Source organism: Larimichthys crocea, chromosome VII (assembly GCF_000972845.2).
Source record: "Larimichthys crocea isolate SSNF chromosome VII, L_crocea_2.0, whole genome shotgun sequence".
Lineage (NCBI taxonomy): Eukaryota > Metazoa > Chordata > Actinopteri > Sciaenidae > Larimichthys > Larimichthys crocea.
This window is the reverse complement of record NC_040017.1, coordinates 3,966,285-3,985,337: the sequence shown is the minus strand read 5'-3', so window position 1 is coordinate 3,985,337 and position 19,053 is coordinate 3,966,285. Positions and strand designations below refer to the sequence as shown.

The window sequence follows — 19,053 nt, the reverse complement described above, 5'->3', positions numbered from 1 at the left end:
ATTGGGGAGGGCTGTGTGAGCACATAAGGCAGCTCCCAGCATGGTGCTCACGTTTTCTCCATCGCAGGAGGAGCATTGATTGATTTGTTTATGGTAATTGCACAGCCTATCCATTATCCTTATCAACTATAAAGAAGGTTTTACTGTGGTACACACAGCATCTTGGAAAACACCATGATGTCCAATTGTAGTAGAGTCAGTCCAGTTATGTTTATTTTGCCTCCAATAGAAACCTCTGAAATGCATCATCCACGTTTCACACTGCCACAGTATTGTGTCGAGTACTGGTAGGTGGCTCCTTATTTGTATCCGTGTGAAAATGTTCACAGTGACAGAACTATGTAAAAGAAATGATAAGGAACAGATGCAAAATACAATAAATAAGAATAAAAACATGCATCAGTGTAGTGCTGTGTTGTTAAATGATGTTTCATTAGTTCAACATAGAGAGGGTGTTATGGGTATTTATTGGCATTGTACCATGCATACACAACTCTTTGTATTAAAAAACATAATAACAATATTATTCTATATTAATTTATTTACATCATAAATAAATAGGTACAACTTGATTAAATCAAAATGAAATCTTCTTTATTCTATTTGTAAGGCATTGTTGCACGTACCAAAAGGGATTCGGCTACATATTCAACAGCTCATTTGCACTCCCTCTTCATTTTTCACCTCACTTTCACCAGAAACATTTTCTGAGCTCTTTTTTTCCCCAGACGGCCTTATTTACTGTAAACTGTAATGTTGTTGGCACAGCCAGAGATTCAACTTTAGGGAAGCAAGGAGAAAATCTGTTGAATCTGTAAACAGCGAGCCTCATGTGTATATGATGGTGAATGAAGATGTGATGTTATTAGGTGGAAAAAAGGTTAAATTCCAGTTGAGTTATCTACCATTTGAAAAAATGCTGTCTCGGAATCTTGGAGAAACCTTGAGAGAACAGAAATGTGCATGCTGCTGCGGCTTTCCTGTAAAGTTCCTTGTTTTTGACACTTTGGATGTTGCCGCTTCACTGTTTTCTGCAGTTTTCCTCCCCACAGACGGTGGACGTCGTGTCATAAATATATTAGCTCTACAAATCATCCAGTGGCTTAACTGGGGAGTATCCGAGCGCTCATATTTCTCAACACAGCTCTTTAAATGCCATCATCCACGTTCACAAGTGAAAAGAGTAAAAATCCTTTTTGCAGTGGTATTTTTTTAATAGTTTCCGTTGAAGAGAAACAGTACAGTACAGTATTCTTTGTGTCGTGCTGCAGTGTTCTATGCAGTAAGGGTTTTAGTGAATCCATGAAAAGTATATACCGTTCTCTATCCGGAGAGTGTAGGCATTTACATAATAAAGAGAAAAAAACATATCTGCAGTCTTTAGAAGCTGTCAGTTAGCACATAAGTCACATACATTCAATGCTCCCACACGCATACAGACATATGCAACACACAAACACAGGGAGGATTACAGCCGCCTCCATTCACACCCTCGGCTGGGCATCAGATGTTCGATTTCTCACCTCTTAAAGGTGCAATAAGTTAGATATTTACAGCACTGTACCACAAAATGACCATGCTGTGGGTCTGCAGGGCCTTTCCAGGGTTCAATACCAATGACTCAACGATTACTTCAGCAAGTGCAGGGATTTCTGGCTTTTAAAAACTGACTTTCCAACCTGTTTTAGATCGAAAACGCTAACAGATGGTGCTGCAACTGGATACGGAAAGTGAGATAAAATGCCGTAGCGCTGTCGTTATTTTAGCATTCTGCATCATGAAACAACCTTTTACTAGATTTTACTGTTGCATGTCTACCCAAATTAACCTGCTTTTCTACACATAAAATACAGGGGACAGGATGAGTGGTGCGCTGGAGTAGAGATGAAATAAATTCTGTCAGGGATGCCGCAGCTCCCCCTCATCCCTGATAGAGTTCAATGAAGTACATGCATTACCTAATGCCTCTCTAACTGAAAGAAGTTGGCCTGTGGGAAGGCACCTGTCATGGGCTGCCTCTGTGGTTGTAAATATGGGAGAAAGAGTTCATCCCATCATGCCGGAGCCCTTCATTCATCCTTGCTGGCCAGCAGCTCCCTAAATCGTCCCACACAGTCTGAAACAGATGACTGGGCAGAGCCTGGAGGCTTGAAGGGTCGGGGAGGGAGCGAAGGGGAGGAAAGCTCCAGAGACAGAAGGCCGGTTAAGGTTCCCATTGGCCAGGACAGAAGAGAGCTGCCAGGACTGGGAGCTGTACAGCCGCAGATCATGCAGCCTTTGTTCTGTGGATTTCGTATGGCAATTACAGAGATTTTTTTTCCAGCTCATTTATCTAAGTTGTCAAGATAACACAAGTCACATCAGCAGGGTGATAAGACTGCAAGAAGTAAACAACACAGAATAACGACTGGATGAGGATAATTGTGTTTTAATGACTATTTCCTTCTGATATGAAAAACAATTAGTTAACCGTGACTGCATGTGTGTGCTTTTGTTTTTTTCCAGGAGGAGGTGTGCCCCACCTCACCAGGAGAAGAGGTTCAGAGGTGTGTGTGGTCATCAGCGGTCAACATCAAGGACAAGTTTATTTATGTGACACAACCAACCTTGGATCGAGTGCTCATAGTTGACATCCAGTCTCAGAAGGCTGTCCAGGTAGTTTTCAGGCTAAATTGGAAAAACGGGTTCATGTCTATTCTGCCAGCGACAATAATGTATGATGTGAGAGGGGTTAACAATTTCACACGGAGCAGAGGAGAGTAAAAAAAAAAAATGAACTGAAAATCTTTGCCAAACACCCTCAAGGTTGAATTTTTTTCCCCCTTCTCTTTCACTTATTTTGTCAAACAGGTACACAGAAAAAAAACATCAAATGTTCCCACATTGATTGAACACAACATATTTCCCAAGAACCTTCGATAAATCATTACCACATATGGTATTTTCTATGATTGATTTTGTTGAAGGGAGGACACATTTTTTTTATTAAATTGTTCCTTTCGACTCAAGAAACAGTTTGATACAATACGACGTCCTTCAGAATCAATCCAGATCCTCAATTATTTGAGAACATTGGACTATGTGCTCCAACTCTGTCCAGAAAGCAGCCTGTGCATCAAATATGCTCAGACCTAAAATATTCTACTTGAGTAATAATTTAATAGGATACTAATAGACGAGAGTGAGTGCTGTGCTGTGCTGTGCTGTGCTGTGCTGTGCTGTGGTGAGCTGAGAATGGCCCAGATGAGCTCAAGATCAGTTTTCTCATCTTCAGTTCAACATCTGCACAAGCTGCATGCAAGATATGTTTAACAGCAGTTGACTCAGAATCACGCTTCAGTATGTCAGTGATTTAAATAATGATGTAAACATTAACATGCTATCTATAATGTGGGTGGGAGTAAGTTTGCCCTGTCAGAAGGCAACAGAGCCAAACCAAGGGCCAACGTTGGTACGGTTCGATTTAAGGTTGGCTTCAAACAGCCAGTTTCATGTTACATCAGGTGGCAACATTACAGTTTCATTTTTGCTTAGCTCCATAACGAACAAATCTGGGAAAAACAAAAAACAAAAAAAAAAGAAAATCAAATTTTTTTGGTTCAACAGGACTAATTTTTGCATCGCATGGGGCTCACTCAATGGTTTTATGAGTATGAAAATGTGAATCATTAGCTACAGCCCTCAAAATTACCACATCTCTGTGGGAGATTCTGACAGCAGTTTAACAGCACTCTCCACCACCGTTAGAAAACTAATGAAATCAGGGAATGTCCTTTTCGTGGTGGTACAACACCTTACTGACACTATATGTTGTTTTAATATTTGTCATCTGTATGTCACCAGCAGTAGATTACATCAGATGTAACAAACTGGAGTGCTCTCTGCAAGCTACTATCTATACTCAACCCAGGATCATTAGTGAGGAAGAACAAACACCTCTCTTTGACCAGGAGTGAAATGTGTGTTTTAGCAGTTCGACAGGACAAACAAAGTGCTGAAACCTCTCTAGAAAAACGATGTTGCTGTTTGTGAGTGAAACTGTCATGGATGTCATATCAATATTTTAAGTTTTGAGTCAGGACCTCCAGTGTTTGACACCTTATTTTTGACAAGCTACTTGAGCCGAGGTTACACCTGTTATTTGTATGTGTCAGCCGGATGTGTCCGATTCCACATATAATCATCATCTCATGTCTTGTGCTGCTTATCTCATTTTCAGATTGCAGCCACAAGTTGTTAAATTAATCACTGAAAACCGTTTGACTTCTCAGTGAACAGGAGCTGTTTACATGTCTCAATCCTTTTAATTATGTATCATTTTAGCTGCTTGCAAATGTTGTTAAACCTGGACTAGATTTCATAAAGAAATTCAAAAGACAAATCCCACGCCTAGCTTGAAAACAGATTCCATGTGTCAGATTTTTCTACATCTTCTAGGTTTCTCTCACTTGTCCCGAGCCTTTGCAGTGCATCACCCCTGCTCCGTTCCACTTTGCACTAACATTCTAAAGAGCTCCTTTTTTCAGCTTTGAGATCAGCTTCCTCACCTTCAGCTTAAACCTCTGACCCAACCCATTCAATACAGTCAACAGTGCAACAGTCAAGACCTACACTTAACTGCCACACTGATGTGGTGACCAAGTAACCCTGAGACCCACCTCTTCATGGTAACTGTAACCTGGCAACCCTTCATAGATATTGTAACATGGCAACCCTGCAGTTTTACTCGCAGATGGAGTAAGAGGCAATGCCTCAAATACATGTGCCACTGTGCAGCAGCACCATTTATTTTCCTGAGGGAATTTTATTTTTGCGAGGCCGCCTCAGGAAGTAGCGTAGCTCCTACTTGACAACATTCAGCACATTTCTTGCACGCCGTGTTGAGTTAAATCATTGGTGTCAGTGGGTTTTTTGGGTGTGTCAGGTTAATCCAGGGTTGCTCTGATCCCTGCAGATGTTTTTGACACCGTGATGGCTGTTTACAGCTCACAAGACTCTCGGGGACATGCCAGTAAGCAGGTTGGTGTACCTGAGACTGCCACGAGCTCATTATTCAGGCGCCTGGAGGTTTCTCTTCATTGCATTATATTAGCAGCTGTTAATTAACTACCTGAACCCGTCATGAGTAGTAAGAGAGACAAGTTCTGGTTTTGGTTTCCCTGCTCATCATTTTCTCATTGAGTCATTAATATGATTGACGTGCATAAAGTAATAATATCAGCAAATTGCATTTTGAAATTTGTTACCAATTAAATACTCAGTGAAGACTTTTTAATGAGCAGAATGTGTTTCGCATGTTATAGCCAATTAATAGCAGAGTGCACACACATAAATGTTTAAAGCTGCTGTAATGTTTTCCACGCTTCATCTCTGACATCTGCAGTCAGCGCTAGAGTTTATGCGGCCATATTGGCTGAGGATCTCAATAATCTTCCCCAGCCAGAAAGAAGTTGTTAGTCAAAAGCAAAAGAACAACACGAACACCTGTTTCCTCCAATGACTACAAGCTCAGAGATTAGTTAGGATTCAACAGATATTCTCATCTTATTTGCAATAACTCTCTCAGGAGCTGTTTGCTCTTGCAGTGAAACAATATATATTTTGCCTAGGTAAACAATACTATTAGGGCTCCATGGCAAAATAAATAGTATAGAAAGTAAGCTGCAGTCAAAAGGGATTGTGGGAATACAGGGTAGCAATAATTTTCCTGAAAAAAAAAGTGATTGCTTTTTCTCGCTGCTGTTAGGTGGGTGTAGCTACTGCGTGCATTCTTCTCCCCAGTGCTTTCTCTATTCCCTTTGAGCTGGCTGCCTATCTGCACTCACAGGTGGACATAATGCATGAGGAGCGCTTTTCTGTCACATACAACTCATCTGTTGTTCTGACATGGAATATTGCCGCGAGTGTCAAGGAAACGGATAAAGACTGAAAGCAATTACTTCGGTGTGGTAAAGCAATTGTGTCTGTCACCACTTGATTTGAAATGCAGCTCTAACACACACACACACACACACACACACACACACACACAAAAACACCATATACATAAAAACACACCTCCAGTCCACCTTGTTAAAAGAAGCCTTGCTCCTGTCCACTGCCGATGCATTAGTCTGCAGGAAAACTTTTCAAAAGCATTACCGCTGCGCATCAAAGAGGGATCTCTTCAAAAGCAAAGTTGATTGCTTTGAATTGTTATTCTGAGGCCACGCTGTCTATTCAAAGTCCTGGTTGTGTGTGTCCCCTTGCAGACGGTCAGCACCGACCCTTATCCTGTAAAGCTTCACTATGACAAATCTCACGACCAGGTGTGGCTGCTCAGCTGGGGAGACATGGAGAAGAACTTCCCCACCCTCCAAGTAAGTCCATAATTCACTGTTTATTACAGTCAAATGTTATTTATTGCTGTAGAGATCCTTGTAAAATGATAGAACGGCAGAGAATGAGTCACACAGAGATCCAGGAATTCAATATTGTCAGGGTTTGAGCCAAGGTTAGTCCAAGAGTGTTAAACTCACTTTATAAAAAAACTGATAAAAGCCAGGAAATAGTCACTTTTACCAATCTGACTTAAAATAAAAAATGACTCATAGTGACTGATTAACTAATTGTTTCAGCTTTAGATCGGATTACTGGTCACTGATTGCATAAAACTAGTTTGAAAAGTTTTTCATAATAAGGTCATAAAAAAACACACTGATCAGTTATATTCACACTTTATTCAACCTACAATGAACTTTTGTTGTAGAACATTTTCATCGTGACACACCAACAGTGTAATGTAAATAACCTTATAATCACCATCTGGAAGAAGATCGCAGCTAATTAAACGAAAATTCCTCCAACTTGTCCTGTTCGACCCCTCCTTCCAGTATGACATGAATGTGGCATTAATCACACCAGCCTCTCCGGGATCTTCAATAGTTGATTTGTTTGCCTTGCTTGATGAGGGGTAATTAATAGTCACTTAGAGTCTAGTGAAAGTAGTTGGACAGTGACACATTTTCAGTCGTTTTGGCTCTGAACTCCAGAATACGGACTTTAAAATAAAAACATCGACTGTGAGGGTGAAGTGTGGAGTGGTCACATCTATAATCAGACCTGAAATTCAGATCTCCCAAAAAAATCTACTCATAATATATCAACCAATAATAAAGATTTTGCTGTTTGAAATGTATGGCAGTTTAATGTCACTTATCGGCTGACACAGACCAACATGGATATATGACAAACTCTCATATAAAAGCCAAATAATGGCCGAGTCTCAAATAAAAGCTGGGCCCTACTAAAAGCAGACAAGGACTTATTTCATTCCTTGCCATGTGATATTTTATACATCTGTTTTTATGTCTCGTCAATAACTATCACGTGATCACACAGCAGAAATAAACACGTCAACAGCAAATCAGTGTGCAGTTCTTGTGCTTGCACATTAAAGTACACACCACTCTCCTCCCCCAAAGAATTGTTTGAGCTGACAATGGTGGTAAAGACAGCGTTGGTGAAATTAAGGGATATGAAAGTGAGTTGTGCCTCTTTCTCTCTGTTGCTGTCTATTCAAACAAGCGGAGGTAATGAAACAGACTGTAGGATATATTTCACTGGAGTCAATCGTAATGATGGTCAGTCTGCTCGCTGTAAGTGAACTTGCATTATCCTCCATAGCTGAGAAAATTGTTGACAAAAATACAACATGACACTGAACAGATTTAAGACGGTGTGCAAAATATGTTAAGTTATAAGGCAAACTAATTTGTATTGTTTTGTTAAGGCATGTTTGCACAGTTAGTTAATATATTCTCTGATCACAAAATACATTGCAAGGTTCTTTTTACTTTTTTCATTTTAATTCTAAACCGAGCTATGTTTGCATTATATTATAATATTTTTACGTGAACAAACTAGAGGTCTAATGAATCCTCTGGTCTCTACACCTCTACAGGGTTCAGTCACAATCAGGATACTCTTCTAAATGGCAGCATTACCAAATTATATATTGTGATGGAAATTTTTGCCATATCAGTACATAACATGTTGAGTCATACTGGCAAAGTTAAACGCCTGACATGACATCTTTGCTGATGGAATTAGTCCTGTCAGACATCTTTAGTTTGCTGTCTCTAATGTCAGCAGGCCAATTTATTGTTCTATGTGAAGTCATATCAATGAACGCATTCGAATTCTTACACTGTTCACCTAATTATGGATGTAAACAACACAACAAACTAAAACTGGAAGTCACCACTTAGATGTCATTATTGTTTTAGTTCAGATGCTGTGTGCTCATGTACAGAAACATTGCAAACCGTGTACCACACTGACAGGTGGTGTATAAAAAAAAAAAAAAAAAAATGTATCTTTCATCTTCTTTTGATTCAGCTCGAGCTTTGTCTTGTTTTTTTTACCCGCCTGACAATCGTGCTCGTCATCGCCTGCACAGAAATTCATAATGCAGAGTTTGGTCTGTGGCAATCTTCTTTGTGTATTGTGGGACAATCAAAGTGAACCCTGCCTACACACAAACACACACACATCTGCATGCCTCCATGCATGCAGCAGTATTATACACCAGCGACAACAGCTCACATCACCTCCCACTGTGAAGCTCCAACATCTCAGAAATAAGGGAAGAGATGAATCCCTAATCTATGCAAAGACAAAAATAATGAAACTGCTTTTATGGAATAAAAAAATGAAATAAAATATACACGTATTTTGATTGTAAGCTACAAATAAGTATGAGAGACATACATGAGGAGAAATCGGCAACCTTGAGTGTATTTATCAAGCTCATGTTTAACACCCACCTCCGTCTCCATTGGTGTTCACCAGGTGATCAATCAAGCCAGTGGGAGAATCTCTCACCACACCGTTCACACACAGCCGGTCGGCAGGCGCTTCGACAGGGTGGACGACTTCTTCATTCCCGCCTCCAGCCTGATCATTAACCACATCAGGTACGTCCAGTATGATCCAAGAGCACTCTTAATGCAAATTGATTTGCAAATTAAATTCACCCCATTGGCGTTTTATTCCCTTCTTTTTCCCCTCGACCCAATACTACAACAATGATTTGGATGTGCATTTCGTGTGCGAGCGGCTGTGTGTTTGTCTGTTAATGTGGTAATGGAGGTTTTTGGAGAAAGGCCCGGTTATCATCTGCACCGCAGGACCGTGGCAAATCACCTGGAATAGTTCTAAAAATAAACCCTCGTTACGTCAGCTGTGGAATTAACTTTTCATATCTGAATTTATAAATCCAAAAAGCCACTGACTTCATTTTAGGATTAAAAGATCAGTCTTGTAATTCTGCCAGGAGGGATTGATGAAATAAACACTGATCACAATAGAAACGTTTGATCGATTTAAACAAATGAGAAACTTCAATATGCTGTCGGGAAGTTTGTTTGACAAACAAGGCTATTCCTAACCAATCAGCCCATTTCCCCATGTAGACTCAGCAGGGCTTATTGAGTTAGCGAAACACACCACATGCTATTGTTTTGCTATCAGAAGTCTGATAATTAGATCAGAGAGACAAAGGCTTCCTCAGTGGAAACGTTTTGTGTTGTGACAGAGAGCGACAGCATTGATCATATGTCTGTGGTGTGGCGACACTTTAAGCCCTGTTTGGCCACAGGTCTGCAACTAGTGATTATCTTAGTTAGAAATGATTACGTTAATTACGAGTTAATCTTTAACTGTATAAAATGTTCCACAATTGTTTCACAAGATTCCAAAATTCAAGGTGACTTTTCTATTGTCTTGATTTGTCCAAATCAAACAGCACAAATCCAGGTGATACTCACTTTGCAACTATATTAAACAGAAAAGCAGCAGGTCATGACATCTGAGAAGTTAAACCAGAGAATGTGCAGCAGTTTGTTTTTATATAATTAACCTATCATCAAAATTGTTTTTCAGATTTGTGTGTATATTGTTAACCTTGATTAAACCCTTAATTACCACACTGTTAATCACATTAGTATCCAAGCATCACACGGATAGGCTCAAACAAAAACAGCAATTTTATTTTTCTGTTTCTGAATCTACAACTAGATAATGTATGATTCAGGGAAGCTCAACACAGATACTGACTCATTTATTTTTTGATATGCATCTGTGATATGAAGTGAATTGGTATCAACATTTGGGCACATTGTTTTTACCAGCTATGCCACTGAAACAAGGATAGGCAGTATGATTTTGATACTAAGCATCCAGAATGAGAAGTAAACGCTGTTGACCATCATTTGAACCAAGCAGAGGATGCAGCTTTAACAGCTTGGCCTCATTTGGAATGCAGTGAAGGTCGTGTACGCCCCTCAAAGAAAAAGATTCTTTAAACCTACACACAGAGGCCATGTGGACTCAGTCAGCTGTAATGTTTGTAGCTGCTGACATTTTCTCTTTAACAATATCAGAAGCAAATCAAAAAGAGGAGGGATTCAATCACAGCTACTGCTTCCTCATTACTGGTGGACTCTGAGACTCTTTGTGTCACTGGGTCAAAGAGGCTGATTCTTCTTCAATAACACTAATTATACAAGTCATTAGTGCAGATGGACTAGAACTTATTATTTATGTGTTTTCACTAAGATGAAATAAAATATCTGCATAAAGCTACAGACAATAGCCAGAGGGAGACAGTTGGCACCTAACCTCTTTCCTAACACTTCAGTTGATCAACAACAAAGCACAGACATGCTGAATGCAGAGTGTCTTGAAGCAATGATGTGGTTTTTAGTCATGGGCAGTTTTCAAACTCAGGCTTAAGGTAAACAGAGAAAAGCCAGTCCCAAACGCTGACTAATGTCACAGAGAGGCCAGGAACAGGCAGGAGGATCTGGAGGATTTCAGGATGTTAACGGCCCCCGGTAGAGGAGGAGAAAGCAGTCCAGTGTGTGTGTGCATTGTGTGTAGAGGTTGCTAGCCCAGCTGTAATTAGATCCACTGAGACCTGCAGGGCAGATTGCCGGAAAGTGTGGCCGCATTTCTATTTCCAATGTGGTGTTTGAAAATTGCCATCTCTACCAACTAGTTGCTCAACCATTTGGATGCTTTTGAAAAGAAGCTTACTGCAGGTTACTCCTGCTGCCGGGTCTCTTACTGCGAATGCTGTTTATGTGGAAAATGTGAAACACAATACCTCAACAATTACCTTTAAATACTCCACATGTGGCACCTCTCACTAGATAGACAAAAGGTTTTCTTACTACAGTATATAATTGTAAAATAATTGTGTGGACTGGCCACAGCAAGTGTTATGTTATTTTTTCTAATAATGATGTAGTCATAAAAATGCCTGTTACATCTACTTCTCACTTAATTTGCGATCAAATTTTTATAGGCTACAAGCATTTTTACCTAAATTCATTAACAAGACAGCTGCTTAGTGTTTCTGTCAATTGTTGATTTAATCATTGCAGCTCTAACTTGACTTGATTGATTATCAATTAGTCTGGCAATTAGTTTAGTCCAGAAAATGTCAGAAAATTGCCACCACATGCAAAAGCAGCAAAGAATGTTTGGAAAATATTGCTAATCAGAAGTGCTGATGAATTTTCCAAAGACTGACCAATTGATTTTTCTTGTTTCTGCACTAGTGGTCATTTTTTAAATACACAATTAAGGTTAAAAAAGTAATTTCAATATTTTTGATTTTTTTTAAATTTGATCATTGATTTGCTAAATTGCTGAAAATGGATTAATACATACTGAAGGGATAGTTAAAACTGTACTAACAATATGAAAAAGTCAGTAACAGCTGACAAATTTAAGTTGATTTACTGCTAATATGGTCATTTAGCCCAACTGTAACTGGTAAAAAATGATAATCAGTTTATAATAGCTCAATAATAATGTAATAATATGTACATTTTGCTGGAGTTATCAGCAAAATATAAATACTTTTACAAAGTAATTTGGTAAAGTACAATAGTGCTACAATATGTATTCACTTATTTCTGTGTTTATTCATTTTAAATTCTAATTACATTGTGCTTCTAATCTTTTGTTCATAGACAGTATAGTACATGGATGTAGTATCAGTGACATCACCCACAGGTTTCTGAAGAGCTCAATGTGGTGGCTCTGGTCATTGCCATCTTGGCCTCATTTTAATATGAGGACTTTGATTGACTCGTTCTGTAGCCAGCCTCAGGTGGACGTTTGAGGAACTGAGGAACTGTCTTCATTTCAGTCATGGAGGTTGCCGCTTGGTCTGCTCAGTCAGTGGGTGCTTTTTGTGACAGATTTAGACTTAATTCATTATTTGATTTACTACATTTAACTGAAAGCAGATGGAAGTAGCACATTAAGATACTGTTGGCTCTCCATGTGGTTTTGTTTCATACTCATTAGTCAGGCTTGTAACAGCGGTGATGAAGTCATATACAGCTGAAGTACGCAGCTTTAGGTTTATACATGTGCATGGATGTGTTTTTATCCAGACAGCTGTTTTTTTTATCTAGTATCCCCACGCGCCATTTGTCTGCTGGCAAGAACACAGCATTGATTAGTCGATTTAGCAACATGAGCGGTGTGTAAACAGCAAACATACATTCAGCAACTTCCGGGGATTGTTTAGAGACGGGATTCCCTTAACACCTATTATAATGTAAGCAGGAACTTCTAGGCGATGTCATTCATTAAACCCATCGACTTACAGTCAGGCAACTCCGCATGACAGTAAAAGAAAAGAAAAAACATGACTTATTTTAGCCCACATCTACCATAGAATGCTAGACTACCCTTTGCCAAAATAAGCCAAGCGAAATATTGGTTTGATGTACAGTATTTTTGCTGGAGGATAGGTGAACAAGAATTGCTGTGCTAAGGATATCTTTTACCATACAGCATATTGTATGGTACAAGTGTAGACCCAGTCATTTCTAAAAGTCAAAGTATTGACATGAAGATAAGATAATACAGTGTGAAGTAGTTCTGTTGTGCAGAACCAGGAAGACTCTTTAATGCATTAATCATTGGTACAAACGACAAACAGAAGCTGTCAGTTGGGCTGAAAGCAATCTGGGTCTGCCAACGAAGCAACTAGCTGTGTTCACATTCGACTGAGGCCAAACAATGTCTGATTATTAATTTATCATACATGAAAAAATATCTTGCTGCTGGTGAAAATATTTTTTTCATTGCAGGATAAATGCAGTATTGACCTTTAGCTTCCAAACATGTTACTAATATATCACAGTGTGTGCACACTAACCATTGATCTGTCACAACGGTAACAGTATTGAATACAATTCACAGCAGAACAATTTCAACTGTGTTTGACAGGCAGTGGTTATATTCGTCTGTTGATCATCAGCTCTGTCTCCGAGCGGATGAGAAAAGAAAAATGTTTCTTCAGGTTGAAACTGCACAGAACATTTTAAAATGTCTCCAAACACCTACCTGTCTAGAGTTTTTTTTTTTTTTGTTGTTGTTTTTTAGTACACATGTGTGCGTGGGACGTAGCAAGAACCAGTGTGCTTAGTGTCAAATTTAGCTCTTTAAAGTCACATAAAGGCATTTAATTGGTTTGACAGGAAAGTCAAGACCTCTACTCTGCAATCTGTTAAATTAGAAGAGGGAAAAATCTGTAGACTTAATAAGACTAATTTCTAGAGTGAGTCATAAAATAAACGTATGCTGGTTGAGGTGAATTGACTTTTTCAGTTTCCAGTGGAGGTAAATCTGATAATATTGATCACGGTCACGGTTTTATGAATTTTAAAATGTTAGAAACAACAATTGAATTGTCATTTGACAAACTGAGTACATGTTCAAAACACACACAAAAAAACAAACACAAAGGATGATGAACCATGAAGTGTTAAAGGGAACAGATAAGTATATCCACAAATTGTCCAAAATCTAGCAGCTCATTTAGATTAAACTGTCTATGCTACATCTTGGGCAATTGGATTTGTTGTAGATCCGTGAAGACGTTTAACTCGTCCAAGAGGCTTCTACAGTTTTGACTGACACATTGAACATTGTTGTAAATTAAACACATTTCAGCAGCACTGGTTTGCGTTAGCTGCTCACATACACATAACTACGTATAGCCCATCATTAATGCAGGTTGAAAATTAACAGTGAAAGTTGTCAGGTTATGAACAATCAAATCTAAACTGGCTGCTTGTATTTAACATAATTTTGTTCTGGACAGAGAAATGTGGATATAACTTATATTTTGCACGTTTAAAAATATTCCTTCAGATTGACAAACACTATATTTTCTTGACTTGAGATCCTTCACAATAAACAGTGGAGCCACAGATTGCTTTGAAGATGTTTATAAGGCTGTTTTTAGCAAAGTTCACTTTAAATTTACAGTTGCACAAATTAAAATAAGCTCACTACAGTTTGTAATGACTCTTTTGACATGTGGAAAATATGATTGCAGAGTTTTTCAAACTGGAAGACAGCTGAGCCAAAACATGCCATTCTGACATGCCAGAAATCCACCAAATTGTCCTGACAGTTACTAAATGTCAAACGACAACCAACCTGTCATAAAACTGGGCTGGGTTGGCTCTAAAATAAAGCGACTAGTTTGGGTTAAAAAGTGGTATGAAGCCATCCCCATGTCTTTCCAACTTTACATAAAGAGTAAATTAAAGATTGTTTAACATCATATTTTCTTATTTTGTATGCAAGATGTTTTAGTTTTTTTCTCCATGAGCCATCAAAAAAGAAAACACAGATGTGTTCTGTTATGGCTCCAGTGGCTGGACCCAGTGGACAAAACAATCTCTGGATCAATGATTCCCTCCACACGGATGATAATGTGCTCTATGGCTTTCAAACAGCCATTTTCTGTTCACAGGTACAGACAGCCTAGTGTTCGAATGGCATAAAAGATGATGAATGATGGCAAGATTGAAGTGCCTGTCAGCATCGATCAGCTGGTATTCACATTTAATTGAGGCCTGTCAGCTCCTTGCATATTCCCCCTCTACCCTGTCCAGCTGTTAAAACGTAATGTGCCATTAACAGATTCTTTGGGTTTTTGTAATGACAAGCATTTTCACTGATCAATGCCCCACATATAAAACTACTAAAATTCTATTAGAGGAAAAAATAATTATGAAGACTGTCGAGGGCTAGAATGTGTCTGTTGAAGAGGTTAAATGGACCGATTTACATGTCTTCTTTCAGTTTGACCCTTGATGTGTGGCTTGTGCTGCTTTTATATTTTTTTAACCACATGGTGCTTTGAAACAAAAAGGAATCAACATCCTTTACGGGCACATTCGTGAATTAAAGTATTGGAAAATGGATTTCCAGACAGACTGCATAATTAAATGACCCTTTTAAAATGACTTGGACTCAGGATTTATGAGACTTCCTGCTGTTTTAACCACTCACAAAGTAAAATCACTGCATGTGCCTTATTTAATTAATGTGACTGTTAGTTGCTCTGGAGAAAGAAACTACAGCCTCAGTAACATCAGCGTGCCACCATGACGATTTTTAAAATACAATTATTACCATGTACACCATGTAAGTTCAGCGTGCTAGCATGCCACTTAGCACTAAATATCTTATATCTCAGGCTGATGGGGAGAATTAAATAAAATGTGACCCGATGATGCCGCTAGATGGGTTTAGGGAGCCACAGTAATAACCAAGATTATTATTCCATTCATCCTGAACTGAACATAGATGTCTGCACCACATTTCACTACAAACCATACAACACTGGATAGCCATCATTTTTTCTTTTCACAATGATGTTTACCTGGATAAGTAAAAACATTGACTTGTGGGTGGTGCGATATTAAACTTCAACTCTGTTGGCTTCATCCTCCGAGAACCATGAATGTCTGTACACAAGGCAATTGATCTAAAAAATACTAAAATATCTCTAAGCTATTGGATAGAAATGGTGGACCAACTGACTTGACTGATTTTTTTTTTTTTTACAAGAAGTGTTATTGATTAAATCTTACCAATCTTTTTCTTTGTTTTTCTGTTTTGTGTACAGATTCGGCCTCATCCTTCATCGAAATGAGCCTGTTCTCCACAAGATCGACCTCGAGACAACTTCATATGTGAAAAACATCAGCTTAAGGGAGTACAACTGCATCCCCAAGTCTGTAGCCTACACCCATCTCGGTGGCTACTACTTTGTGAACTGCAGGCCTGACTCCACCGGCGCCACGCAGCCCCAACTTATCTTGGATAGTGTAACAGATAGCGTGATCAGCCAAAACCGTGACATCACCGGCACTCCCTACGTATCTCCAGACGGCCACTACTTGGTCACTGTCGATGATGGTGACGGCCTGATGAGGATCCAGATAATATCAGAGCGAGGAGAGATCCAGGAGCCCTTTGACATCCACACCAACCTTCACCTGTCTGATCTGGCCTTCCAGCGCTCCTTCACAGAAGTCCACCAGTACAACGTGTTTGGCAGTTCTGGCCGTCAAACTGACGCTCTGTTTGTGGAGCTAAGCACCGGCAAAGTCAAAATGATTAAGAGCTTGAAAGAGGCCACAAAGTCATTCCAGTGGCCATGGAGCAGTAAGAACAGGGTAATGGTCGGCAGCGAATTGTTCGGACAGTACCTTATGACCCCATCCAGAGAGTCCCTCTTCATCTTGGATGGACGGCTCAGCAAGCTCAACTGTGAGATCACTGACGTCCTCAAAGGCAATGTGGTGGTGTGGGTTGGGGAGTCTTAGGTCATAACACAAAGACCCAATGAGCTTTTTTTCCCTCAAAGGTACTGTTGCAGATTCTTTATTTTGTGGGAGCACAATAGTGAATACCACAGATTAAGACACCAAATTGACCATTTGTTAATCCACTGAAAGGGACTGTAATTCAAAAAATAAATAAAAATACGAGCGAAGGATTGATCTTGTCTTAAAGCCAAGTTAAAACCTTTTTTTTCCACTGAGTGTTTAAGTCAACATAAAGTTGCTTGCTGGTAATCTTTTTCAGGACAATTGGTATGAATCCGTATATATGTGCAACTTTGCATTATTATTCACAATCAATTGTATTCAGTGTGGGAATGTCATAGATAATCTCTGAACAAAAGTAATATTTAAGTGAATTGGCAGAAGTTGATATATAAATATACACTATATATGTCAAGATAACTCTTGTAATTTGAGTTCACCCATCCCCAACTTTTTTCCTGTGCCTTCAAGGAAAATTCCCTTCCATCAGTGGAATTAGCGTAATTATTCCCAGTGTGACTGCAGACTACACCTCTTTCTTTGACCCCTCCATTCGTCGTGAGCGCGGTTCCTCGCAAATCTATTTTTCTCATCTATCTGTCCATCCAATGCAGCCGACTCAGTCTAATTAAAATGAGCCCTTGCTGTGATCCCATCCTGTTTGAAGTGCAGACTGAGCGACTGAGTGGTTCATTATGGTTGTGCGATCTGTAACCTTTGATCCGAAATTATAACCAGCGTTGGAAGGTTTTGAAATTATATAGATAGATCTTTTTTCTTTCTTTAGTCCAAAGCATAAAAATGAAAGTCAGTGGCAAAGTTAGTTAAGTTGGACCAGCTTTATACACTGCACATTGTGAAATTTAAAACGTTGCTTAGCAATGAGTCAATAGAGCACTTCTGCGTGCAGAAAATCCTATCATAACTTTAATATCCCTGGACCAAAAAGAAAAAAGAAAAGAAAAAGAAAAGCATCTTAGAGTTTAATAGAATGAACTGTGAAAAACATACACTGTCTGCTCTGTTTGGCAGCATGTTTCAAGTGGATGTTTTAATGTGAAGTAATGATGAGCTAGCACACTGGGGAGCAAGGTAGTTGTGGTTGTATTGTGTAGAGGGTCTTTGAGGATAAGCTTTGAATATAAGAAACTCTTTCTGAATGCTCCTGCAGTAGTACATAGCTGGCAAGTCAATGAATCCTAGCTGGACACATTTCTATGCATTTTCACCCTGGCACTCTATGACTCTGTGAATCACAATGGGCAACTGTATCTCAAATTTAGTACAGACTTTTGACGTGTACAGATTAAATAAAGTCTTTCTTTCCTGTTAAATCTTACTCGTATATACTTGGACTTTAATTTGATCCTTTTGTTCCCCCATTACATGTTTTTTTTTTCAACCTTTTAAATCCAGTTGTACCGCTAACGATGACCTCTGACCTTTCTCTCTATTTATGTTCTGTACATAGCGGCTGACTGTGAGTCCATTAGTTTCCCATCAACGTACAGATTCACGCAGCTTCTGTTCAGTATCCAAGCCAATAATCACACTCCTTTTTAAGAAATGAAAACACACTGCTGTCATTATCAACATCCTGTACCTAAGCACATTGTGATCACACGCGCCGCTTTCACCTCCATATAGCCATGTCTTGTATGTTCCTCCATGTGATTGTTATTTATATAGAGAAAACACGCTTGTCATTTTACCCAACAATAAAAACTAGATTGTGAAAAAAACACGTACCATTGCCTCTTTTCCTCATTAGAACAGCCTTTCACGCTGAAGATGCTGGTACACATACGATCATGTATTGACATGTTTCCGTTAGGAACTAAAGCAGCCTGTTGCCAATTACTATGCTATAAGAACAAGGTAAAGACTCCGTTATCCCTTTGGATTAATTTATCTTGTAGCAAGGCATTCAGGACAATGTATCATAATTAGCAAAGAAAGAAAATACAAGTATTAGACCTGTGACTGGAAGAAAGGCAGATTATAGTATCAGCAACGCAGAGCTGCAGGGTTGGAGTAAGTTGTCATGTAGTCAGTTTATGTCATATATGTTAAAATTATTTTCCTTGAGGAGGAGAGTTTGATGTTCTGGACTTTTTGGAAAAAAAGTGATTGACATGGACATGATTCAACTGCCTGAAGGGTGAATAACAAAACATCCATCACTATTAAAGATACACTTCTTCTTTATATAATTATATTTTAATATTTTAAAACTCAACTTTGAGCTGGAAAGAAATTTAAACTTTACTGTCTACTGGCTGGCTGTGAGTGCTAAAGTTAGGAATAGTGCAAAGGAAACAAGAAATATGATTAATGTGCAAGCACTTGAGTA

At 39.0% G+C, this 19,053-nt stretch overlaps 1 protein-coding gene across 4 annotated transcripts in view; it reads left to right on the top strand.

The window, feature by feature from the left end:
• Positions 1-18,433, top strand: part of fstl5 (follistatin-like 5) — a 163,141-nt gene extending 144,708 nt beyond the window's left edge. For all 4 annotated transcript variants that reach the window (XM_019260614.2, XM_027280893.1, XM_019260615.2 and 1 more), the window contains 4 exons: positions 2,506-2,655; positions 6,252-6,359; positions 8,833-8,957; positions 15,995-18,433. In XM_019260614.2, the coding sequence (XP_019116159.1) occupies positions 2,506-2,655; positions 6,252-6,359; positions 8,833-8,957; positions 15,995-16,697 (1,086 nt within the window). In that variant the 3' untranslated portion in view covers positions 16,698-18,433. The remainder of the gene's footprint in view (positions 1-2,505; positions 2,656-6,251; positions 6,360-8,832; positions 8,958-15,994) is intronic.
• Positions 18,434-19,053: the final 620 nt, after the last annotated feature.